The sequence below is a fragment of the Mus caroli genome, unplaced genomic scaffold (assembly GCF_978045245.1).
Source record: "Mus caroli unplaced genomic scaffold, Mus_caroli_1 scaffold_5, whole genome shotgun sequence".
Classification (NCBI taxonomy): Eukaryota; Metazoa; Chordata; class Mammalia; order Rodentia; family Muridae; genus Mus; species Mus caroli.
This window is the reverse complement of record NW_028227260.1, coordinates 83,379,288-83,397,230: the sequence shown is the minus strand read 5'-3', so window position 1 is coordinate 83,397,230 and position 17,943 is coordinate 83,379,288. Positions and strand designations below refer to the sequence as shown.

The 17,943-nt window shown below is 40.8% G+C and overlaps 1 protein-coding gene across 1 annotated transcript in view; it reads right to left on the bottom strand.

The window, feature by feature from the left end:
- The window catches only part of LOC110286483 (glycerol kinase), a 73,021-nt gene extending 55,435 nt beyond the window's left edge, over window positions 1–17,586 (bottom strand). The window contains exons 1-3 of the mRNA XM_029472970.2: window positions 17,315–17,586; window positions 1,992–2,065; window positions 1,177–1,283 (exon numbers count right to left, since the gene is read on the bottom strand). Of these exons, the coding sequence (XP_029328830.2) occupies window positions 1,177–1,283; window positions 1,992–2,065; window positions 17,315–17,392 (259 nt within the window). The 5' untranslated portion in view covers window positions 17,393–17,586. The remainder of the gene's footprint in view (window positions 1–1,176; window positions 1,284–1,991; window positions 2,066–17,314) is intronic.
- Window positions 17,587–17,943: the final 357 nt, after the last annotated feature.

Sequence of the window (17,943 nt, the reverse complement as noted above, 5' to 3'; positions counted from 1 at the left end):
AACTTGTTTTTACAAGTCTTCTTCGTGACTCTAGACTGTATCAATTTATATTCCTACCTTGGGATCTTCGCATGGGATGTGTATTTTATGATATTGTCAGAGAATAAATTTAATTAATAAAAAGATTAATAAAACGCAATAGTTAAAAAGACAAAGTCAAATGCTACTAAGTAATTTAAAAATAAATAAGGAAAGAGTACATGAAGCCAAATAAAGAAAAGTAAAATAAAATTAGAAACAGAAACAATTGTCCAACAATGATAAAAGGCATATGCAAAATTAGAGAAATGTAAGAAAGGGAAAAAAAGTAACAAGGTAAATTAAAACTTCTGGAAAGTGGAATTCCATCAGAAATTCTAAGAATGAAATGGAGAAGCACAAATCTCTTCCATTGTTCTGTTTCAAAGTCCCTCAAGTGCCACCTGAGCTCCAGCTCACTATATTCTACTGAACTGGACAGTTTTAAGGCATTACTATAAAGAAATTCAAGGGAAATGAAAACAAAGAATGACTAAAACCTAACTTAAATTTCTACTACATAAACAAAAGATCCAGTAACTTTTATTTTTATTTTTTTAATGTTACATTTTTATTTTATTAACTTTTTAAATTGATTTTTCTCTCATATATTACATCCTGACTGCTGTTTCCCCTCTCTCCTCCCCTCCCGCACTCCTCCCCCTTTCCTTTCAGAAAAGAACGGGCCTCCCAGGGACATCAACCAACCATGGTGGCATAGGTTGTTTATTTGTTCTTCAAATATTTTTCTCCAATCACATGACTGACCCCTCAAGTTCCTTGAAATCTCAGGAAAAAAAATCACCTCTTCAGAGAAGAGAAGCCCTCCCGTGGCCATCTACTGTGACTAAGCCATGTAGGAACCCCTATGATATTCCTCATTTTAAAATTTCCCACATGGCATTTGTTAGTATGTAAGATTAACTTGTATAATTGTCTTTTATTATTCTCATATACATCAGAATAAAATGTCACAGTGAGCGGGAACTGAGAATCTTGTTTATTGTTTTTCCCACAAAGTCTCACCAAAAAACAAACAAACAAAAAACAAAAAGGCTTGCAGCTTGTAAAGACTCAATTATTATAAGCTGAAAGAATGAATTCATGAATGGGATTGACAGAGCTGGACTATATGAGGAAAATTCTCAATAAGAATACCTTTGATGTTGGAAATATCAATATTGAGCTGTCCAAGTTTCTCACACGTTTTCTCTATACACTCATAAACGGACTGCAGAATTTCCTTCGGGTCTTGTTCTACCCATCTTTGGAACAAAAGGATAAATGTTAGTTTTCAAGAATTCAATACAAACATAACATGTTTCCATAAATACATTAACTTACTAGGTGTGCCTAGCACATAAGTGAGAAAATTAGGACAAAGCATATCTGTTTTCTACATACTAAAGGAATGAAAAAAAAACTATTTCCCATACATTTTTCTTATTCTTCACAGACTAATAATAATCCATCCTTCTTCTAAGGGTGGTCATTAAGCAGTGGCTCACACACTTCAAATCCCAGCCCCTGAGAGGTAGGCTGGTCTGTAGATCGATATGATCTTGGTTCCAAAAGGCAAAAACAAAGGTAAAATAGAACACACTCCTAAAAAGTAATCATTTTAGCACTGCTAGTAACAGGAACACAGAAAGAAATCATCTCAAACTTCAGACTGAATGCAGACTTTCTGATAGTTAATATTCCTTTGTTGTAATACAGACTTTGTGTGTGTGTGTGTGTGTGTGTTACATTACTTACACTTTGCTTTCTGTCAATGAATCCCTAAGCTACCCATTGTTCCACTCTTTTTGCTGAATTACTGCATTATAGCTTCATTTCTTGACCACTCCCATTCTCTCAGGTCTTCTCCAGAAGGTGTCTGGCTAAGTTTACTATACCAATCCACAGCATACATGGGGTGAGATAAACCAATAAATGTGATGTGTCTTTACATATTAAATTAAGAAACATACCCTTCTCTTGGGAATTCCTGTTTTATTTCTACTTGATGATGACTAAGAAGTTCAGCTGTTTTTGAATTGAAAACCTGAAAAACATATCAGTATAAAAATGCAAGTTGGTATCAAATCTGTTTGAAGTTATGGAGCAAATAAAGCTCTTATTAACATGTAGAAAAGACTGAATCATATGGAATGATGACCAATGATGTTTGGCTTATTCTTCAGACAGAATCACAAAGCATGACAGTGTGGGTGGCTGTAGAGATGATTCAGTGGTTAAGATCCAAGTTCACTTCCCAACAGCCACTTCAGCTGCCTCATAACTTCCTGTAACTCCAAACGAACACACACACACACACACACACACACACACACACACACAGAGAGAGAGAGAGAGAGAGAGAGAGAGAGAGAGAGAGAGAGCATACATACATATGAAAATGTGAATATTACACCAGAAATAACTTCTCATAACCAGGACTGATGGGGCCTCACATCTGAGAGCGTAGTGCTCTGGAGGCTTGGGCAGAAGAATCCAGACTTTGAGGCTAACTTGAGCTACAATATGGCATCCTGTCTATAAAAACTATAGACAATTTTTCAAAAAGAAAGAAAGAAAGAAAAGAAAAGAAAAGAAAAGAAAAGAAAAGAAAAGAGGAAAGAAAGAAGGAAAGGAAAGGAGGAAAGGAGGAAAGAAAAGAAAAGAAGGAAGGAAGGAAGGAAGGAAGGAAGAAAGAAAGAAAGAAAGAAAGAAAGAAAGAAAGAAAGAAAGAAAGAAAGAAAGAAAGAACAAGCAAGCTGGAGAGATGGCTTGGATGTTTCTGGGTTCCATTTGCAGTACCCACAACCCTCTGTTACTCCAGTTCCAGAGTGGACACCTCTAGCCTCCATGAGCAGCAGGCATGCATGTATTGCACAGACATACATATGGACAAAACACCCAAACACAAAATAAAAATAATTTTCTTTTAAAAATGAAAGAAGAATTTCTCATAGATGCAAACCTGGTCAGGGGCCTATGGCTGGGAACGATACGCTCAGAAAGAAACCAACTACTAGTGTTTTGCTAAAGGGACATGCTGTTAACTGCCTTCTAAACATCCCTCCAAGACTCAGGGAACATCAAAGAGGGGATGAGGGCAATGCAAGAGCTGAAGGATGAGTAGCTATGGCACAAAAGGTCTTCAGAAATGGCATGGCTGTTGCCTTCATAAACTCACTGTGGCTGAGCTTCCCTAGATAGAGCCTACACAAGATTCGATCTGTCAGCATTTCAAGGGGGGGCGGGGCTCATGGGGCGATGCCCTCCTGGACACACTTTTGGCAGTGCCAGTCGAATTAAAGTCAGTAGGTCACAGATACAATAAAAGGCAAAGTACAAGCAGGTCTTCTTGGGCAGAAGGGTTTCAGCAGCAAATGAAGGAAAGGATGAGAGAGGGCAGTGGGGTGAAGACAACTAAATTCACTGTCCCCATGATGGAATATGTTAAAGACTAAACAAGAAAACGTGTTTAAGAGAATTTCTCCTGAGAAAGGGAGATGTAACAAAACATTTTTTTTAAATGAGGAAATTTCTGTCTGGGATGGCGGTATACACTTGTAACCTCAGCATTCTGGAGACAAAAGCAGGAAGATTGCTACAATTTGAGGCCAGCCTGAGCTACATAGCAAGGCTGAGTCAAAAAACAAACAAAACAAACAAACAAACAAAAAAAAAAACCAAAGCAGCTCTTTACCTCCAAATAAGCTTAAATTGCTCGCTACAAAATGGAAAATAATACAAACAATAGCGTGGATTTCCTTGAGACTAGGAAATGAACAGTAATAAGAAAATTAATATATCCTCATTCATCTTGGATGAGAAGAAAGGAAGATGTTCATGCAGTATGCTTTGCAGGGAGATGTAGTGGTACCTTTATTGAGCTCTTAGAACAGGAAAATAGAGCCCTGTCAGTTGGGAGAGAGATGGCTATCTGGAGGTCCCACATACCTAGGCACTCTCTCGGGTATCTGTGTCATAAACTGCAGACCCTTGATTAAAAAAAAAATTAAAGATGGAATGAAAGCTAATAAAGAATATATATATATATATATATATATATATATATCCCATAATTTTAATGAAATAAAGCAAAGCTTTCTAAAAAATTTAGCAACACTCTTTGGTAGACATTGTTTCTACCAGTTAGTACTCTGGTGCTCAAGCATCAATTTTCTTATGGTTTCAGAAGAAGAATGCATAACTTAACTAAAATTTACTTTCCAAATCACTGTAATTATAGCATAAAAGTCCTTTCTAATCAGTTCGTAGAGTAGTTCCATGCCTCAGTTTCCTGTGGGAGAAAAATTACCTGCTCAGTGCAGACTAGTAAAAAGCAACAGTAAAGTGAGAACACTCTAACCAGTTGTTTCCTTCTCTTGTCATAATGGCACCTGATTTTCTGGAGAAGTGATAAACATAGAGCAAGAAGGCAAATTCTAAAGTTCTTTGAGGAGATAAAATATCTTATAAATCAAAGATTAACTCAACATCATAAAAAAAACTTGACAGAACCCCATGTCATATCTTATGATTCACAACTCAGTACTAAAGTTATATGCCTAGGATGTAGGCTCAAATTCGCAGTAACATTTATTGACATATCCCCAGGACACAGAATGGTACCTTGCACATTTGTTGAAGATCTAAAAACAATATGTATTCTAAGTACTGACTTGAAGACAAATTATCAGATAAGACTACCCAAAGTAGGTATGGGAGCTCACATATGCAATCGAATAAAGTAGGAGGCAGAAGCAGGAGCCTTGCTACAAGTTTGAGACTAACTTGATCTTAAATATCTGCATATTGAGTTACAGGTCAGCCAGGAGAACATAGTAAATAAATAAACATCTCAAACAGAAAGAAGGAAGAGATAGATACAATGAGATGGTAGAATGCTAGAGAGATGTGGTTCAGGAGCAAGAATGCTTGCCAAGCATGTACTACAAGCCTTGGGTTTGGAACCCACAACTGCATGAAATTGGATGTAATGGTATATACCTATAAGCCTACAATTCCAGCACTTAGGAGTTATTGACAAGATCAAGAGTTCAAGGCCAAGCTGGGCTACTTGAGACTCTGTCTGAAGAGTCAAGCATGATGATACATTCCTTTCATTCCAGCACTTAGGGGGCTGAAGCTGGCAAACTTCTTTGAGTTTGGAATCAGCCTGGTCTACATAGCAAGTACCAAGCACAGCAAGGGATACCTAGTGAGCTGTTTCAAAGTATATAACAAACAAACAGAAATGGCAGGAGCTAGTTATGGAGACTCATACCTGTAATCCCAAAAACTGGGGAGGCCAAAACAGGAGGACCCCCTCCTAAATTTGAAGCTAGCCTCAGCTATATGGTAGAATCCAGGCCACACTAGGCTACAGTATGGGAATCTTTCTAGAGATTGGAGGAGACTGGGAAGATAGCACAATAAGAGCATCTTTTAAAAAAAGAAAAAAAAAAGCAATAGGCAGAGTGGCTGAGGAGATGAGAAGGTTGGATGTGTAACTATGAGAGCCTCAGATTCACCAGCACTCACATTAAAAACCAAGCATGAGTTTATGTGCCTATAACCCCAGCAGTGGGTGGTGAAGGAAAGTCTATCCCTGGAGCTCACTGGCTAGCCACCTGAAACAAAATGTCAAGCTTGCATATCAGTGACTTTGTCTGAAAGGAATAAGCTGGGAATCCATAGGGCTCGATTCATATTGTATGTACATGTGCACACATGGACACATGCACCCATACACTCACATGCACCCAACGTGAAAAGAAATGAAGATGCCCCCTTTCCAAAGCCCAGCATGGTCATACTGGTTGCTATGGTTTAGTTTTTCCAAGTTGCCTTCAGAAGCCTTTATCAAGTTTGCCACCAGTAATCCCAGCACTTGAAAGAATGAGCAGGATGGTGAGTTTTAAGGTCATCCTGGGCTCCAGGAGACACCAACCGAACAACCAAAACCAAAGCACAATGAGGTGGTGGGAGTAAGGAGAAATGCTAGAGAACCTGTGGCCCAGCAGTTTCAAACAGTGCTTATTTGCTTCTGGGACTTTTCAAGAGTTAGAAAGGAGAAACAAAAACCCCCAGATGGCCCTGTGGACTAAGTTCACATTCTGACTTCACCTTCCAGATTCAAGTTCTTTAAAAAAAAAAAAAAAGTGAAGTTAACAATATAGTTTTAAGATGAAAACTAAAGACTTTGCCACCTAGAATCAGCGGCTCTAATACACAATACTCATATTTACCAGGTGAGAGCCAGGAGATTAGACAGAACTGACAAATGGCTAAGGATCAGCTTTCTCTAAAGCAATTCAGTATGTGCTGGCTAGTTTTCTGTCAATGTGACACAAGCTAGAGTCATCAGGGAGGGGGGAGCCTCAATTGAGAAAATGCCTCCATAAGATCAGGCTTTCAGTAAGGCTGTAGGGTATGTTTCTAATTAGTGATTGATGAGAGAGGGCCCAGTTCATTGTGAGGAGGGCCGTTCCTGGGCTGGTGGTCCCAGGTTTTATAAGAAAGTAGGCTAGGCAAGCCAAGATGAGCAAGCCAGTAAGCAATATGCCTCCGTAGCCTCTGTATCAGCTCCTGCCTCCAGGATCCTGCCCTGCTTGAGTTCCTGTCCTGACTTCATCCAATAGCACTGTGGAAGTGGAAGCTGAATAAACCCTTTACTCCCACAAGTTGCCTTTTAATCAGGTGTTTAATCACAGCAAACACAGTGTTTCCCTACTTTGATACTTTCATACTACCATAATTATTACTCTTATTTACCTGTTCCATAGTAATTATTTCATACTAGCATAATTATTACTCTTAATTACCTATTCCACAGTAGTGATACAGAGAAATCTTTCCACAAGACAACTTCTAGGGGTATGAAGAGAAGAAAATTTGTTGCATGCAGACTGTGGGAGTCAGGTATGGGCTCCCAGAAGAGATAAATTCTAAACTGGTTGAACAGAATTGGGTTATGTGAAGCAGGAAGTACATCTGTGCAGGGTGTATAGGTGGGCGAGAGTACACAATGACCTCTACTGCTATGATGGCTGCAGAATGTGGCAAGGCTGGGCCCAGGAAAGCTACAGTATTGTACCTATTTGAATAACAAGTATGACATATGGAGGATTCCATCAGGAGAGCAGCAGCAGTGGGACCGAAAGACTTGTAGCAAGGAAAGAGGAAGCATTCAGAGAGCTCATGACACCTGGCAGCCTAGTATGTGGAGAAAGTGTTATAAGACAAAGGAGAGGGCAGGTGCAGAACAGGAAAGAAAATGCAGATATGGAGGATCATATCTGTAATGTTAGCACTTAGCCTGGAGAAGGATTCTTGTGAATTTGAGTCCAGTCTGGGTTATATATTGAGTTCCAGGCAGCCTGAAACCACAAGGCTCTGTCTCAATAAATAAATAAATAAATAAATAAATAAATAAATAAATAAATAAAATAGCAAATTGCAGTGTAGACAATGTTCATTTGAGGTGCTGCATTGGCTCAGATTAAGGATGCTCAGCAGTCAATTGTTCCTATTTCAGGTCATCTAAAGAAATATCTAGTCTCAGAACTTCACATGGGCCAGAGAAACAGACATAATTCAAGGGCAGGCAAACACACACACACACACACACACACACACACACACACACATACACAAGGCCGGAAGGCACACAGCTGTTGGGGAAGTTAAGCCCCAGCTCTATCCACATCAGCTCTTTGATTTTCATTTTTTTTTTTTATTTTCATTTTTTTTCTGGGCCTCATGAATTTCCCATCTGTGAAAAGACCAAATAGCTGGTCATGGTGGTACATGTCTGTAATCCTGACACAGTGAATATGACAACTTTATGCTAACCTAAGGTTAGTTATACAGTAAGATACCTTGTCTTTAATTTTTTAATTTTTAAAAAGACCGAAACAGTCTGAATAAAAATAACCTAAAAGCCAAAATAACCTTTTAAAGGTCAGGCATGGTGGCACATGCCTTTGATCATAGCAGAGGCAGGTGGATCTCTGTAAATTCAAGGCCAGCCTGGTCTACAAAGTGAGTCCAGGACAGCAAGGCATGATAGAGAAACCCTGTCTTGAAAACAAGCAAACATAATAATAATAATAATAATAATAATAATAACATCAACAATAACCTAAAGCTAGATATGGAGAATCATATTCATAATCCCAGCACTTGGAGGCTAGAGCCCAGACTGGGTTAAATATTGAGTTCTAGGCCAGCCTGAGACTGAGACTTCGTCTCAATAGATAAAAACCAAAAGTGAAACAGTCAGACATGGTGGCTTGTATCTATAATCCCAGAATTTGGGAACTGGAGGAAGGAGGATTAGGAGTTTAAGGTCATTTTGTATCTGAGGCTATACTGAGCTAAATAAGATTCTGTCCCAAAATAACAGAGAAATCATTTACTTCTAGGCATCTTGTCTCAATTCCAGATTTTTGCCTGTGGAGGCTATGGGTATAACACAGTAGGAAAACATTTGCTTGGGTCCTGATTTAGATTCACAGTATCAAAATAATAAGGGGATGGGACTGGAGAGATAGCTCAACAGTTAAGAACACTGATGCTCTTCCAATACCCATATGGTGGCTCACAAGCCTAACTCCAGTTCTAGAAGATTTGTTGTCCTCTTCTTGTCTCCTTGGACACCACATACATGCAGGCCATATACCCATAAACATAAAAAAAAAATAAGTAGCCATCACTGGAAAGAGAGGCCCATTGGACACGCAAACTTTATATGCCCCAGTACAGGGGACCGCCAGGGCCAAAAAGTGGGAATGGGTGGGTAGGGGAGTGGGGGGGGAGGGTATGGGGGACTTTTGGGAAAAAAATAAGTAAAGGTAAAAAAAAGAGCAAGAAAAAAGTTAATATATGGGCTGGAGATACAGCATAGGTGCTAGAAAGTTTGCTAAGAATGCACAAAGTCCCGAGTTTGATGTCCCATGCAATAAACCAGGAATAGCAGTACACACCTATAAACTCTGCATGCAGGCAATAAAGTCAGGAGGATCAGAATGTGAGGTCATCATCAGCTATAGAATAAACTCAAGTCTAGCCTAAACTGCAGGAGTCCTCAAGTACATAAAAATAAAAGTGACTTTGGCAAGGTGCAGATATAGTATATATCCAGTTGTTGTTCTTCCCTCTTCCTTCTGCATTACCTAGAAGTGATAGTAGTAGAATTAGATGGCACAAGATCTGAGCTGGGCTTGGAATCCTAACACTTTGGATGTAAGAGGCAAGAAGATCTGGAGTTCAAAACCAGCCTTGGCTATGTAGCAAATTCAAAGGTTTGGGCTACGTGCAATTCTGCCTCAAAACAAACAAACAAACATAAAAATAAAAATTTAAAATGTCACCAGATCTCTATTTCACCTCTATAACTAGACTACTATTCAATTTCACAGATAGTATGAACTGCAGAATCAAAATTGTTATTTTAAAAGTTTTACAATAATCTGCTGAAACATTTTGATGTATACATCCCCTGACTTGTAAAAGAATCATAGAAAGAGGACATGTTCACTTTTCTAAGTGTCCTGTAAGGTTTGCCTCTGTCATCCTGTGATGAATTTAACTACGGCACCATAAACATGCATATTCCTTTTTCTACCCACACAATCCTTCCACATCCTACTCTTTTATGGTACACTAAAATTTACTATGTGATAAGACATTATTCAAGAATGTAGGCGGGGTGTGGTGGCACATGACTATAATCCCACTATTTGGGTTTGGAGGCAGGAAGATTAGCAGTTCAAAGTCATTTTCAGCTACATGGTCAGTTTGAGGCCAGCCTGCACCACATTAGACCCAATGTCACAAATCAAAAACAAGGGTTAGGGAGATGGCTCAGTGGTTAAGAGCACTGATCATTCTTCAAGAAGTCCTGAGTTCAATTCCCAGCAACCACATGGTGGCTCACAACCATCTGTAGTGAGATCTGATGCCTTCTTCCGGTGTGTCTTAAGACAGCTACAGTGTACTCACATACATAAAATAAATAAATCCTTTTTAAAAATAAAAAAACAAAATTGGAAAAAGAAAACCATTTTACACAAACTTGGATGCCCCAAAATAAAAAATACTAGCCACAAATGTATTACATTGCAAAAATTGACCTTAAAAGGATTAATGACCTAATGCCACAGAAGATAACAGAGAAATTATATTTTTCTTTTTCTTTTCTTTTCCTTTCTTTTTTTTTTAAGACAAGATCTTGCTGCATAGTCCAAGCTGGCCTCCCATTTGCAATCCTTTTGCCTTGGTGAGATTACAGACATCCATTATCACACTATTTCCTAACATGAGATTGCAGGGACCAGTGAGAAGAGCATCAGATCCAGGCATTTGTTATCAAGCCAGAGGACCTGAGTTCAAGTCCTAGCACTTACATGATTGAACACACACACACAAGCACATGTGTGCACGCACACATATGGAGATACACCTTTACCAAATAAAATGTAATTTAAAAATATTTTGAATGAAATCAGGGCCTAGAAAAATGCCTCAGTAGCTAAGAGCACTTGGTGCTGAATCATAAGAACCAGAGTTGGGATCCCTGTATTCACATGGGATAACTTCAGTTCCAAGTGATCTGACACCCTCTTCTGGCCTCTTTAGGACTCACACAGCCACATATATACAGATACATGCATACAAAAGTAAATTATAATCTTAAAGAAAAAGAACAGGGATTGGATAAACAGCCTCACTCGTTCTTCTGGAGGAACCAGATTCAAGTCCCAGGAACCACATTGCAACTATGTGTAACTCCAGTTCCAGGGGATCTGATGCCCTCTTTTGTCCTCTGACTGCATCAGCCATGTAGCACAAACACACACACACACACACACACACACAATGCAGGCAAAACACTCATACATGGGCTGGCGAGATTGCTCAGCGGGTAAGAGCATCGACTGCTCTTCCAAAGGTCCTGAGTTCAAATCCCAGCAACCACATGGTGGCTCACAACCACCTGTAATGAGATCCGATGCCTTCTTCTGGTACATCTGAAGTCAGCTACAGTGTACTTATGTATAATAATAAATAAATCTTTGGGCCGGAGCAAGCTGGGACTGAGCGACCCAAGTTGACCAGAGAGAGCAGAGGTCCTAAAAATTCCCAACATCAATTTTTTTTAAATGTGAAATTTTGCTGATATGATGCTTCAAGGGCAAAGGCGCTTCCTGTCAAGCCTGACAACCTAACTTCAATCTTCAAGACCTACATTGTTAAATAACAGAATGAGCTCCTGGAAGTGCAGGTTTTTGCAAGTACACACAGAGAGACACTTGCACGCACATACACACACTATATTTAATAAAAATGTTTAATGAAATGGTAGGCTAGGTGTGGTGGTCCATATCTGCAAGCCCAGCATGTGAGACATGGTGACGGGTGGATCAGGTATCATCTGTGGCTGCACACTGAGTTTAAGGCCAGCCTGGGCTGCATAAGTTCATCTGAAACAACAAGTTTGTAAAGCAAGGCATGCAGTTTAGCTGTCTAGCTCCTGTCTAGAATTTACGAGTCCCCGTGCTGGGTCCCTAGTGCCACACAATGTTTTATTTCAAGGCATGCTGACATCTAATAGCTACTAGCCAAATTTTACACTTCCCAAGTTTTTCATTCAGTCAACACATCTCAGTCCCAAGATGCTCATGTTGACACATGCGCTTGCTTATAGAGTAAGTAACTATTGCATGCCTTTAGGGAAGTACAAAACTGAAAGCTTCTAAAAGCTGGGCAGGGTGGTTCATTCCTGGAATCACTGCACTTAAACACTTAAGAAGGTGAAGCAGGAAGATAGTCGTGTGCTTGAGGACAGCCTAGGTGACACTGAGTTCCAGGCAAACCTCCAGTGGAAGGACTGTCTCAAAACAACCAGCCAACCAAAAAAAAAAAAAAAAAAAAAAACAAAAAACAAAACATAGGTATTGAATAAGAATGGAGAAAGAAAAAGGGAAGGAAGAAAAGAAGGAAAGAAGGAAGGGAGGGAAAGGAGGGGAAGGAGGGAAGGATCGAGGGAGGGAGAAAGGAAGGAAGGAAAGAAGGAAGGAAGGAAAAAAGAAAGGGAAAGGAAAGGAAAGAGAAAAGAAAAGAAAGAAAAGAGAAGAGAAGAGAAGAGAAGAGAAGAGAAGAGAAGAGAAGAGAAGAGAAGAGAAGAGAAGAGAAGAGAAGAGAAGAGAAGAGAAGAAAAAGAAGGAAGGGAAACCTGTCTAGAAGCCTTTTGAGATCTCTAAGTGTAATGAGACAACTGGGGCCTAGGCACTGTTTCTTGCCAAAGTAAGCATGGAACTACAATTCTTGTCATTCTTCACAAACACTGGCAGTTGGAACAAAATGATTACACAACCATTATCCACGATGACACACCTGAGCCCTGCCCAGGACCCACTGAACCTGAGTCACAAAATGATCATAAGCTACAGGACTTATTCAAAGCAGTATTTTTTCATATCTTGTGAAACCAATTAGTAAGAATATGTTTCTTGGTGGAGAGTCATTCATGTATGGCTCTAATCCTATAATCAGAGGTGACATGTGACTGGCTGGGTCCTCAAGCTCTCCCCTATTCACTCTAAGCAGTAGTATAATCTGCCTCAGAGTATAAAAGACTTGGACTTGAATTCTTGTTCTACCAGTTATTACGTTGCATGTGACCTTGGACCCAATCCTCAAATCCTCAGTCACAATCTCATCACCCAGGTAAAGGCATGTCCTTGAACACTACCCCTCATCAAATGACAGTTGACTGCATCCTTGACATATTGCAAGTCACAGCATTCTCCAAAGCTTTTTGTAAACATTTGACTTAATAGGGAAAAAAAAATTAAGTTACCAAAGTAAAGAAGGAAGTTGACTGCTTCAGCTGAAACTTCTTTCTCAGAGAGAAATTGCCCCTCCTTAAAACCTGTTACACTAATTCTCTTTCCAAGAAGTCCCTACTCTGCAACCTGTGTAGCCATGTGCCAACATAGGTTCACTTTCCTATCAGACGAGTTGGGGATTTTCCTCTAGTATGAAACAGTTGCACCAGCTCCCAAAACTTAGTTCTCTGACAAGTTGAGAAATAAACGTGGGGGTGGTGGAAATGGCTCAGTGGGGAAATATGTGTTCCACCAAACCGGATGATCTGAGTTCAATCAACCAGACCTAAAAGGCTGAAAGAAAGAAGTGTCTCTCAAGCCAGGTGGTTGTGGTGCACACCTTCAATCTTAGCACTCAGGCGACAGGAAGCAGAGGATGGTGGATCTCTGAATTCAAGGACAGTCAGTTTATAGAGAGAGTTCCAGGTTAGGGCTATACAGATAACTCTATCTTGGAAGAAAAAAAAATCTAAAACAAACAAAAAAGTGGTTCTCACAAGTTGTCCTCTGACGTCCACACAAGTGCCATACTGAGTGTGTGTTTGTGCACACATACTAACATAAAGTAAATAACTAGATAAAAATGTAATAAATAAATTTGAGAGAAAGAAACATGATCAAAATGAAAGGTCTAGGGGCTAGAGAGATGGTTCAGTGGTTCAGAGCATTTGCTCTTCCAGAAGGTGGGTTACAACCACGTGTAACTCTGGTTCCAGGGGATCAGATAGATTCTTCTGGCTTCCTGGAGAACTGCACACATGTGGTACACATATAAGAATGCAAGCAAAACACCCATACTTGTAAAGAAAAAAAGGAATAAAGTGGAGGGTCTACTACAAAAATCAAAGAGCACTTACTTAGTATGTGTGTGAGACCCCACATTTGACCTTCAGCACCACAAAAATAAAAATAAATAAGTTCTACAGGAAGAGGGAAAAGCTGAGTAAGGGTGGGTGGTAAACTGTAAAGACAGAGCTGTTGAACTACCATTTATAGGTAGAATAGAACCATAGGAAACAGATAGGCAACATAGTGTTAAGAAGAGGCAAGTCACCTTAGATGAAAGAGGAGAATTTTTTAATACTAATAGATTTTTACTAATAGAAAAGAGGAGAAAACTTAATGAGGTCATTGGCCTCCAATAATTCAAATATACAAATTAAGTGAAGACTAATTAGATTGTGTAAGTCTTCACCTTTGTGAGCTTCCTTCCTCTAACAGTTCCTACACACTGCACCCTTTCCTGAGAAGGGGAACAATCAATTTTGAGTCATCATTACAACATAGAACAGTAACACAGGAACCACTCCTGGGAATCACCTTGTGACTGAAATACTTAGTCAGCAAATCCACTATCTGCACTCCCCAGGGAGTGGTTTACAACCAAAGGAAACACTACCTTGCTAAACCATTCCCAAGTTTTCCCAATGACCCACTTGGCCTTTGAAGCACAGACTTCTTAGTCGTTTCTTAAGGAATACACAGTGTTATCCACCAACATTTATTTGTAATTATTTGCCATTTAGTTTTCTCTTCAGGTTACAAACTAAATATATATATATATATATGTATATATATATATATATAAAATTAATTATAGCATTATGAACTTGATAATTTTTTTCTCTATTAATGTAAAAATTACCTTTAGGAAACAAAATATGAAGGGCCAGAAACAAGAAAGACTGCCTGGACTACAAAGGTAGCACTAGGAAGAAACCAAATGAAAGCAAGCTCACCAAGCTGGCTCCTAAGAAGGAAACCTTTAAAGTTCTAAACTATTTTACTCACATCCATAGAGGGCAAGGCTATACAAACTTGGAAACAATTATTGTGCTTTGCTTGGCTTTCCCCCAATGCTTTGAGTTAATAGTTGTTAATTTATGATCTGGAAAGAGAATAATAGAAAAGTAGGAAAGTTTAGCCAAGGACTCTAAAGCACCATCTTTTATTAGAATAAATGGAAGATCTGACCTGAGACACTATTGCCAGTGTGTTTGTGCCCCTCAACCTGCCTGGCCCCTGTAGTCATTAGAGTGAGGATTTTTTAAAATTATTTGTATTATTAACTTTTTTGTGGTGTGTGTGCACACCACAGCACACATGTGGACATTGGAGGAAAACTTGAGAGAGTTGTTTCTCTCATTCCACCATGTAGGTCCCAAGGACCAAGATCAGATCATTAAGACTGCTGGGCGTGGTGGCGCATGCCTTTAATCCCAGCACTAGGGAGGCAGAGGCAGGCGGATTTCTGAGTTCAAGGCCAGCCTGGTCTACAAAGTGAGTTCCAGGACAGCCAGGGCTATACAGAGAGAGAAAAAAAAAATTGGCAGCAAGCACCTTTATCCATCCACTGAACCATCTCTCCAGCCCTTAGTGTGTCAAATCTCAAATATAACTTCAAAATTCAACTAATATGGCTGATTGTGGTGGCTTGTGTTCATAATTGTAGTACTTATGGGGCTGAGGCAAAAATACTACAAGTTTGAGACCACCCTGTGCTACTAGTGAGTCATGAACAGCCTGAGCTATGTAGCAAGATACTGTGTTAAAATATTCAGCTCATGGAGGGATGGCTTAGCATCTGAAAGCACTAGGTACTCCACCAAAAGACCTTCATTTGGTTGCCAACATTCACAGGGTAGCTCACAACTGTCTATAATTCAAACTCCAGGAGATCTGACACCCTCTTCTGGCCTCCTCAGGAAGTAGGCACACACATGGCTTATAGACACATGTGTAGACAAAATTCCCACTCACATAAAATAAATACATTAAAATAATCCCAGTTGTTAATGGTTAATAGGCTCAGAAAAATGATAATAATTGTGTGGCTATATTATTGTTACAGATATATTAAACAAATCCAGCCAAGCAGAGCTATTTATGATCCAGGATTACTTTATAAACTTTTATATGAATGTAAGACAAAATGAATCCTACCTTTTGCTATTAAAATTTTAAAATGCAGATGTGAAACAATGATTGAGAAACTCAAACCAGGGTTGTCACTAAGGAATATTTAAATTGAAAGTGGACTGAAAGTTTCTCAATTACAAAAACAAAACAAAACAAAAACAAACAAACAACAAACAAACAAAAACTTCTGATCACAACACAATGCACTTTTTAGTCAAGTGCTAGTCGAAGAACAAACACAGGTGTGCGTGCTCATATGCACAGGTGTATGTGTGCACATTCACCAAATAATACAGGAAGAGTTGGGGGATATAGTTTAGTGATAGACTGCCTGCCTCCCATGCTACCGGCAAGGATATCAACCCCTAAGGGTACAGGTAAATAAATCATTGAAGAAAATTCATGGTTGATAAAGAAATAAAGAGGGAGGTAATTAATCACTAAGTATTTACATCAACTTTCCAGGTTAGTCAAATGCCCAGTGAAGCATGGGCTTTTAGCAGCTTTCTATTCACTTAAATTACTTTCAAATGATCTCACTGAACTGAATGCTAGCTCACTTCAAGAGCAAGTTTCCTAGCTGTGAGCAAACAGTGGCTCATGCCTGTAATCCCAGCACTTGCCTGGCTGAGGCAGGAGGATCAGGAGTTCCAGGCTTCTCTGGAGTAAATAGGCAGATCCCCGTCTCCAAAACAAAACAAAAACGAAAAAAGAAGAGCTAAACTTCTTCACTGCAAAATGAAGCAGCCAAGAGACATTTAAACAGCACCTCATTATGGTAATTCTCATCGTGCATACTAAATAGAACTGCCCTGTCACATTAAACAGTAGAGTGGAGTGGACAATATCTGATGATAATGGTCAAAGTGTCAGAACTGAACTGATTAAGCTCTTGAAATGAAATAAAGATTACTGAGAATTGCAATCCGTTTCCAATATGTTTCACCACCCCCTCAGTAGTCTAGCCTCTGCAGCTTCTGTGGCAGAAGATGACAAAGCATCAGCATGCTAATACTTTATTCGTTCTACCGCTTGAACGGACGCTATGTTGGGTGACCACAGCCGTGACACAGCTTTCCCTCCATCCAAGGACGTCCTGTGCCCAGCAGGCCAAACACTCATAGGGAAGACCGCAGCAGTGTCAATGTGACCACCTGTCCTTTACTGCATCGGGGTTGCTCTGCTTGGATGCTCCAAGAGTACTCACTCTCTTTGGGGAATCTCCCTATTGGTAAGCGACCTGGCCCCACCACCAAGGCTGAGACTGCTCAACTCTGCTGCGGGGGTATCCTAGGAGGCCAAGATCCCCCCCAGAACAGGACAATCCCAGCATGGTAGGTCCCCCTTTTGGCCTCCTTTCCTCGCCCCAGCAGCTAGGGCCCAGGAGAACAAGAGGCGCGCGGACTGAGGACGCAACACCCCGCCTTTTCGTCCTCCGGCTAGTGTCCCAGTTCAGTGGGCTGAGAAGATGTCACCCCAGGGCTCACCAAAAAACGTGTCGAGCTGGTACCCTGGTCCACTGCTCCCACCAATGGCCCCAGAACTGCTTTCTTCGCGGCTGCCATGGAAGTCAGTCAGCTTCAGAGCAGAGAGCTTAACACGGCTGGTCTCCGGGGTGACTGTGGAGGGCTGCGGAGGGCGGAGCAGGGACAGCGGAGGGCAAAGCAGCGCGCTTCTGCTGAAGGCTCGCGCGGCTCCTAGGCAGCCCCTTTACTCCCGCCCGGCCGCGTCGCCCCGCCTCTCCAGCTCAGGCCCCGCCCCGCCCTGCATTCTCCGAGGCCTTGGGAGGCGTGGCAAATGGGGGGGCGCTGTCTTCCGGGCGGACCAATGAGCGACTACAGAAAGAGACCCAGGAGCAGGCCAGTCTGAGGGTTGTGAGACGTCACGGGGGCGGGGTCAGCGCACGGCGGAGGCTCTGGTCCGCGCCGTGGGTCACGTGGTCGGGGACGGGCGGAGCGTCTGCCTTTAGCCAAACTCAGGCTTAGCGGAGGGCGGGGCCTTACAGAACACTCCCTGTACCCGGCCCTGAGGCTTGCACCGAACCCCGAGACTTAAGCCTGCTGGAGCAACCCGAAGTGCAGAGCTGCCTCTTCCCTCTCTGGTAGGCTGTGCAGAG